The sequence below is a fragment of the Chenopodium quinoa genome, unplaced genomic scaffold (assembly GCF_001683475.1).
Source record: "Chenopodium quinoa cultivar QQ74 unplaced genomic scaffold, ASM168347v1, whole genome shotgun sequence".
Lineage (NCBI taxonomy): Eukaryota > Viridiplantae > Streptophyta > Magnoliopsida > Caryophyllales > Amaranthaceae > Chenopodium > Chenopodium quinoa.
Genome location: NW_018745650.1, coordinates 220,509 through 229,410, shown reverse-complemented (window position 1 = coordinate 229,410; position 8,902 = coordinate 220,509). Strand labels below are relative to the sequence as shown.

At 35.1% G+C, this 8,902-nt stretch overlaps 1 protein-coding gene across 2 annotated transcripts; it reads right to left on the bottom strand.

The window, feature by feature from the left end:
• Positions 1–2,832: 2,832 nt before the first annotated feature.
• On the bottom strand, positions 2,833–6,958 carry LOC110716977. Of its 2 annotated transcripts, XM_021895624.1 has the most exons (8): positions 6,534–6,620; positions 6,307–6,390; positions 5,956–6,041; positions 5,149–5,291; positions 4,752–4,975; positions 4,521–4,587; positions 3,391–3,537; positions 2,833–3,219 (listed from the first exon to the last, which is right to left on the bottom strand). In XM_021895624.1, exons 1-5 carry the CDS (start codon positions 6,608–6,610, stop codon positions 4,952–4,954), a joined length of 414 nt encoding a protein of 137 aa, XP_021751316.1. In that variant the 5' UTR covers positions 6,611–6,620; the 3' UTR covers positions 2,833–3,219; positions 3,391–3,537; positions 4,521–4,587; positions 4,752–4,951. The 2 variants fall into 2 exon arrangements, 1 of the variants encoding a protein (XP_021751316.1); XR_002510650.1 differs by lacking the exon at positions 6,534–6,620 and adding an exon at positions 6,828–6,958 and having other exon boundaries at positions 4,752–5,274; positions 6,307–6,533.
• Between the last annotated feature and the right edge of the window lie 1,944 nt (positions 6,959–8,902).

Below are 8,902 nucleotides of genomic sequence, written 5' to 3'. Positions count from 1 at the left end.
TATAAGTATTCAAGTGAGACTACGGACATTACTTCCACAACCTAATTGAGAACATAGTATTTATTGCTCTATGTGGTGTCTTTCTAGAAAGTGACACATTTCCAAAACGATAAGTGGGAGGAAAATGAACTCGATGACCATCGAGATTAGCAACAAACATAAACTGAGAATCTCTTAAGACTTTAGAAGGGCTTCATGAGAATGGTTGATCAAGAATACTCAAAGGACTTTACAAGTGCCTTAAATGAGAATTCAATACTCACAAAACTTTAGAAGTGGAGTAAGATCAATATAATCAAAAGGCTTTAAAAGCACCTTGAAACTCAGTGATTGATGCAATTACCCCGTATAGGTATAAAATTCCCCAAAGGCTTGGATTGAATCCTATAAATTTCTATTAAGTTAGAAATAAACCTAAGACTTACAAGCATACTATTTACCATTGGATGGTGAGGGAATAGTGTCTTGTAAATTAGCTACGACAAATCCAAATTTCGAATAATTGTTAAAGGCCATAAAATCCGATATAGACTCCATATTTGTAAATCATGTTTGGAACTTGATTCATTTGCATGAAGGGTGAAAGACCCATCAATCGCAAATAAGTTTTTCAAGGAGAAAACTGATAAATGTGAAATTCATAATGCATACATAGCTAGATTGGTTGAAAAGGATACAATTATTTCACGGCGTTGATTTTAATAAAAACCTATTCACCGATCGGAACGCTTAAGTCTTTTCGTAATTGTTCTAGCAAAATTGCGCATATGAAATATGGCAAAATAGATAATAAAACCGCCTTCCTAAAATTGGATTTTGGAAGAGACTATGGAAATAGTCGAAGGGTTTTGTAATTCTAAATAATGCTAGATTTGAAAGCAAGCTCAAAATGAAGCATTGCATGTAGGAATTGGAACATGTATTCTCATAAAGTTAATAAAAAGCTTGACTTACAGAGAATCATAGATATTCTTATGAACAAGAAAGTTTAGTGGGAGCAAGAGTCAATCTTGTATGGTCCAACATGAAATTTACGAACTCTATTGTGAAATGACTATCAAATACTTAATTCTTAGATTTGAAAGGATTTTCGACAATGGACCAAGCAAAAGGCGATACTTAGTACATAGTGGGAATTAAGATCTATTTGATAGACTTAATGAAAGGTTTAAACGAGTAAAGGAATTTACCGTGTTAAACATGAAGGACTTTGACAGGCTTTCAACCCATATGTATAAAATTAAGTAAATGTTTAAATTAAGTATAAGCTAGGCTAATACTAAATCAAACAAGAAAGACTCTAGGAGTGACTTTCAACCATATCAGATAGCAAACATTTTAGCAACACTTGGTGAAACTGGATGAGCTAAAGAGTCACATGAATGGAATAAATTAGGAATAATTCTGCACATGAAACAATCATGAGTGCTATGATATGGAGTCGTCACTCAACTTACATGCTTAGAGCATGAGAAGTATCAACTACAATTCAATTTAAATCTAATGGATCGTTAGATTATGATCAAGAACATTTAAAGTACTTGGATAAGTAGAAGGGATGAGTTCTTGACGTATGGAAACAAATGTAATTTGAAAATTGATGTTGCAAGCACATCCTTAGCAAGGATTAGATCCTTAATAAGGAAGTCGTTTATAAGCCCGAGCTAGAATGCGTCGTGGCTTGAGAATGGTAACATGGACGCGCATCCATTTATAATGTGCGGAAATCTAAGGTAAATTTCCATAATCACAAGTGATTAGGGTCTCCCAAATCATTGTGAGCCGTTTGGAATGAAATCCGAGCAAAGCACCATCAGAATGTCTACTGAAATATATGTTGAGAATATTGTTGACTAGAAGGAAATAATAAGAAAGTGTTCAATGGAAAGTTCGTTATCGAACGTTGATTGTAGGTTGTCAAGTTGAAAGATCTCAAGTCATGAAAATGAGAGGGAGCCATCACTTGGACAATAAATCCTAAATCATATATGATCCATAACACTTTCAAAATTTTATCATCTTATTATGAAATTGTTCGATAATGAAGATGCTAAGATTTGCAAAGTAATAATAGCTAAACCTATGCAATAAGTGAACGACAACATTCACTAGAATTGCATGAAAGAAATCAAACATATTAAATATGGGTGTAATTTCTATAAATGTTTTGTGAAGAGCGTTACTCTTGAAACATTTGGGGAAAACCATTTATCATAAGATGAAACGTTGGAAGTTTCAACTAATAAAATTCCACAAACTATTTAATTGTGGTTTAGAATTAAATAATGGGTCCATTCGATTTATGAGAATAATCAAAACAGGGTATCTAGACCATGTCTTGGATAAAGAAACACCTGTTAAGTGAACAATGCATATTACAATCGAAAATTATCCCTAATCAAGGTCATTATTTAAATGATGGACGATTAACACTAGATGAAAAAGATAAAAAGGCACCGGTTCAAACCCCCCCTTTGGCACCGGTTTTGAACCGTTGGGCATTTGAGGGATGCCAAATCCATGAAAATTTGGCACCGGTTCAAAACCGGTGCAAACTAAAGCATTTGGCACCGGTTATGGCGCAAATTTTTTTTTTTTTCAATACTATTGCCCGGTTCAAAGAAAGAACCGGTGCAAAAAACCCCACTTAGGCACTGGTTCTTGCTTTGAACCGGTGCCAAAAGTGTCAAAAAATTTTTTTTAAAACTTTTGCCACCGATCCTGGTCAAAACCGGTGCCAAAAATACCCCTAAAAAATTAAAAAAAAAAAACTTTTTTTTTTTTTTTTTTTCATTTTTTTCACTTAAATTGATATAGAAACATTAACATATATATATAAAGTTACATATTTGCATTAAAAAAGGCTGTATATTACAATTTTCGTCCAAAAAAAATCAAAGCAAGGAACGAAAATATCTAAGACCGCTCCACACTAGCAACTGAACAGAGGAAGAAGGAACCAGCCAACACACTGCGCCAACCCTCAAGCCCAGCAGGACAACAGCAGCAACCAAAAGCAGGCACATAGCACCAGGCAGAGAACATCACAACAGCAACCAGAGTAAACAGAGCCAAAAACAGCAGCAGCTGGCAAAGCAGAGAAGGAACCAGCAGCAGCAGTGCATAGACAGAACCAGCAACAGAAACCAGACAGCAGGAGGACCAGAAACTAGCAGTCCAGCCTAAAGTAACACAACAACCAGCAGCTCAGAGAAATCCCTGGAGATAAAATGTAACACCAAGCAAAAGTTAAAATAGGAGCATTCAAGTATTCAACAAAAGAAACTCCCAGCTAAAAGAATGATATGGATTAAAAACGTTCTAAAAATTAAATATGGTGCTAATTCATAGGATAGTATAACTATTCGTATTTGAAAAATATAAAATCACCTCAGAAGGCTGATAATTTAAGGACAAGGTCCTAGTACTCTCAGGTTTCCAGATTGCATAAGGGATGTTAGTCTCATGCCAGATGAGAGCTTGTTCATTCCCAAAATCTCTGAATTTTTCATGCTCTGAAAGATAAAACCGCATATCCTACAACAAACAAAGATCTATATGTCATGCTCAGAAAGATATAACCATATATCCCAAAAACACAAATATCAAATTAGAAGAAAAACAAAACAATCAGAAAATCAATGTTCTTCCATTGCATAACTCACTGCACTGGTCATGAATGTTATAATAAATACGCTTGATGCTCAATAACATAATCAGAAAACACATAAACTCTTGTTTTCTGCTTAAAATTTCCTTCGTCGGTGATACATTGATATATTGACAACTATGTGTCCATGCTGCAATAATCTTGAAAATCCCAAAACACCCAATTCTAAAAGGATATTAATTTCTCTGCCTAAAAAAAATACTCATTCCATCAACGCACTTAATAACCTAAGACAAACGAGTACTCAGCCTCGAGAAACCGGACCAATTATAAAAGAGGTTGTCAACAAAATTAAATATCAAAGAAACCTAAAGGAACCAACTTTCCATATAACAGAGTTTTTGGGAAAAATCTAAAACCCACAAACAGAACAATAGCATGTCCATGAATTAAAATTAGAAACCCGGCGGCGGAAAGCTGGAAAGTAGGAAGCCACTCATGTTCATCATTCTTTTTTATAAAAGAGAAATTAGTAACCTGACCTTAAAACCCCAATTAAACCCTTCACCCAAGAAAATCATTCTTTGTTATATAAACAGCATACACTTCAAATATTCCAAAATTAAAAACCCAGATGCAATATCATAAAACATATAGAATCAAATTATTTCAAACAAAAAAACAAACAAACAAGACACATTTCATTCAAATCCAATACTACAAAATCAATAACCAAATAGATCAATGGAGCTAAAACATACTTCAATTGATAAAAAACAAAATTAGAAAACCCAGGGCAACAGGAGCTAAAACAGTTAAAATCCCTGCTGTTCAAGGTCTGCTTTGGATCGAGGGGTTAGTGTTAGAAACACCTGTTCAACCACTGGTTTAGTCATCAGAGTAGACTTACCAAGTCCCGAATTATGAGTTTGGACAGGACGCCATCCAAGGACTGTATGACCAAGTGATTCTGCAACCTAAAAAGACAACACAAAATTCAACAGTCAAATTTCATAATCTAGAACTCTAGTCCAGAGACTGTATGACCAAGTGTTGTGCAAGTGTAATACACTAATAACACTAAACAAACACACAAACTCAAGAATAAAGAGAACAACTGAAATAGAAGAAAGAGGAAAACCTTGATTGATGGAGCACAACTGAAGAACTCCACAACTGTATTTACTTATGAGGTTATAATGGCTAGCTTGCATATACGGAGTATGAATTTCACTATCCAGGCATACATACAAACCGAATACAGCAAATTGTAAAGAAATTGGGAATTTATGCTAGATTGCTGACAGCTCAAGATACTGTCCAAGTCTGAATCCTGAAAATTCAGCTTCTACTGGCAGTGGTCCCCTAAGAAGGATTCAAAATATGATCTTCAATTCCGACATTCCAAAATGGACAGGATGAGATTAAACATTTCCTTTTACAATTTAGACACAAGAGAAAATCATAGTAACATCACAATTATAGAGCCAGACTAGTAGTTTTGAAGATTTCATTAAACTCTAGAAAATGAAACATACCAGGTCTGGTCTTCGTCTCTGCATTTTCCTTCCTATCCTGGCTGCTTCTTCAGGACTTTTTGCAGACTTAATAGCCTCAAAACACTCTTGTGCCAGAGGATCCTGAACACCATAAAACTTGTGCGCCTGCAGAGGGAATAGACCTAAAACATCCATATTCCACATAATGTATCTACAGAAATAGCTCAACCAAACATACTGAAATAACATAAACAACAAAAAACACCAAAAAACTCAAACAAAAAACACCAAAAAACTCAAAATGAATAATTGGACCAAAAGACCAAAATACAACGCAAAGCTAAAAGAACTATCCTATGTTTCCAGGATAGAAGAATGTTAAAACTGCCCTCAATTTATAAATTAGTGACCATCACTACTCATTGTTGTTTAATTTTCGTTGTTTTATCTAGCTATGTCAAACCATTGTCATTTCGAATTGGTTTTGGGACTTCAGATTACTAAATTTTAGTATCACTGGTTTAATGTGGATTATGATATTATTGATAACTCTCATAAATGTGCTTATTAATATGATTTTCACTTGTTACTGTGTCTGATCCTTAGTAATGGGAAAATAACACTCTGATTAACTAACCTTTCATTTAAGCTATTTCAACATTAAATCCACATAAAAGCATACAAGTACAAAATTTAACAATTACAAACCAAGACAGGAATTATGAAAACTTTTTGGTTCTACTGACTTAACACATAACGCCTAAATTATCATAAAACCATACCACAAAGCATTTTCCTCCTAAACTAATTTTTATCACATCAATTTCTCTACCAAATACTACTCACCTGTTTCTGGAGAATACTCAATGCAAGTTGCTGAATCTTCATGTTTTCCAATGATGTCATAAACTCCAGAGTGTTGTAAGTCATACCTAAGAAAATCCAGTCGCAGCAAAGTAATAACCATGTTATTCTCAAACATAGCATGAAAAGAGGTGTTCGCTTAAATAAATTAATACAAACAAGGGTGAAAATTATGTAGCCAACCGAAAATAAATCAATACACACAAGAATCTAATTATTGATGAGGCACCCTACATTTGAATCAGGGCAAAGGATGGCCTGGATATAGTCTCCAAATATGGCTATGAAGAGGTGACAAAATTACATTGCAATAACTCCAAAGAAAATACTTACAAGGCATCAACAACAAGCATTCTACCAATCTGGTGTCTTAAGTTGCCAGGGATTGAAAGTTGAACATGAGTCACTAGAAAGAACCTAATCAGTCAGCGGAAGCACAAATATAGGTCACCAACTAAACCATAATTAGTTCACACAACGAGAAACTATAAATACATCCAATTTTTCTATTAAAAAGCAGAGGAGAATTCATAGAGGAAGGCTCTAGATGAGAGTAGAACCTGTGAATTTCATTACAAAATGTTAGAAAAGAGAGCTTTCCAGAATCGGAAATGATAACCAACATGCCTTTCCCCATAACCTACAGTAGGAATAAAATATGCATTTAATTACAATGCAAGAAAAGAGATGTAGCCATTATGAGCATTAACATGAGGGTTCCTGACATCATGTAAAACCTGTGAGTTATTTTGTCCATTTATGTCGAAATATTGATCGGATTACTTTTAGGTTGAGTCGGGTCACTTTTTTACGCATCTAATTAAAAATCCTTGTCATAGTGATAACTGATAAACCCTTAAAAAAAAACCTTGACCATAGTCAACTCACAAACCCTTGAGAAAAATATAGGAATAACACATTTATAATCATAATAAACTATGGTGAAACCAAAATGAAGAAAAATCAGCAATAAAAATACTAGTACATTGGCAATTTAATTGTAGTTTATTTTACAAGATCAAAGTAAAGCAATGGAATAAAATAAATACTCTTAATATTAAATAAATAATATGCAATAATTTAATTAAATAAGGAATACTTACGAGACGATGATGAAAATTAGTGGGTAAAATGAGAGAGAAATGAGCAAAATGATAATTCTTCCAGTAAATTTCTTCTTCCCATGATTTATAATTCCCAAAACTCCATTTTTTGCAGTGAAATCTTGTTGAAGAAAGAGAAATTCCACCCTAATTACAAAATGGTTGAAGTTATTAAGAAGATGAAGAAGGTGATAACTGATAAACCCTTAAAATCCGATCAATAGTTAGAATAAGATATCTAGTGTTAAGGAAAAATATCAGAAAAATTACCTGGTGGTCGGTAGTCGACGCACGAAGGACGGCTGAGGGGAACGGAGGGTGGCCGGCGAAGGGTGAGTGGCGGCGTGTAGGACCTACTCTCTCCTTCTCCTACTTATTTTGTTTGACAAAAAATAGAAATAAAACCAGATACCTAAAATTACAAAATTGAAAACCAAATCAACTACAAACCCTAGGTTGCGAAGAAATTCGGTAGATTAAGAAGACCACAATGGCCCAAATCTTACCTCGAAGCTGCTTCAATGGAGGCGAGAAAACTCATAATGCATTTCAATGGAGAATAGAGAGCACGAGTTCAATGGAGGAGAGATATGGAGAGAGAAGGAGGTGCATGCAGCTGCTTCAATGGAGTGCGAGAGCTAAAAAACGGCTTCAATGGAGAAGGTGGGAATTCGGAGGTGGTGGCCTGGAAGAGAAGGTGAGAACGAGGGAAACAACAAGTTGAAAAATCAGGGGGAAAGAAAAGAAGAAGAAAAAATATGAGAAGCCCGGTTTTTTTTAATGGCATCGGTTCAAACCGGTGCTAACTACTGTAGTTGGCACTGGTTTAAGACAAACCAGTGCCAACTCTATTGCTTTCCTCGTTTTTTATTTTTTTTTGTGTTTTTTTTTTGGTTGGCACTAGTTTGAACCGGTGCAAATTAGATTAGTTGGCACCGATTTTGGTTGGAACCAGTGCCAACTTTGAATTTTCCAATCCCGCCCATTTCTTTTGGCACCGGTTTTCAAGAACTGGTGCTAAAGGGGGGTGCTTATATCAAAATTTCTACTAGTGTAATCACCACTTGAGATTAGTGTGTAGTATGATTTATAGTACCGTTTCTTATGCTACGAGGACATGATTGTCATAAATCATTTGCATAGGTATTGGTTTGGAACTATACTGGGTCGACCTATGAGAATACTTTAAGAGATTAAAAGTCGTCATAAGTATATTTCTCATTTTAGCTATCGGAACCTTTTTCCTCGATCATGAGTATTGTAAGTTCTCTTGTTTAAGTACTAGTCCGTTTTGATGTTCTCAAACTTCTGCCGTAAATGGGGATTATAACGGCAACACTAGGGCGACTAGGTCCTCTTAGTAAGGGAAGCTAACTGTGCAAGACTGGGAATGTCCCCCTATTAACAATAGGGTATATGTCTTTGTTGTTTACAAGGCCTCTAGAAGAGCGAGACTCTGAAAATGCATGGTCGTGCTCAGATGGATTTAAGAAATCATATGCAAATCGAGAAACACTTCTAGACATAGTAAGGATGACGAAGAATCTTACCTTATAGTTCATGAAGAGACATTAAGTGACATAGGAAATGGGTTATACACCATTTGCACACTTGTCCGGATGGACAAGTGGGAGATTGAGAGGAATTGTGTCCTTCCAACAAGTGTATTATTCCGATAGAGGGTTCAAAATTATTAGAAAGTTAATCCTTCAGTGAGGTCAAGTGATTGGAATGCCTAGGTGGAGGCCGCTTCCGATCAGTAATATTGATGTGTAATTAATATTACAGCTTAATCTTGACTGAACCCTTTGGGTCACACCTAATCG

Coding starts and splice junctions, on each gene's coding strand:
- LOC110716977 (XM_021895624.1), bottom strand. CDS start 6,610: ATGGGGAAAGGCATGTTGGTTATCATTTCCGATTCTGGAAAGCTCTCT. Junction 5,292..5,955: donor TGAGTATTCTCCAGAAACAG/GTGAGTAGTATT, acceptor TGGATGTTTTAG/GTCTATTCCCTCTGCAGGCG. Junction 4,976..5,148: donor AGAGACGAAGACCAGACCTG/GTATGTTTCATT, acceptor AATCCTTCTTAG/GGGACCACTGCCAGTAGAAG.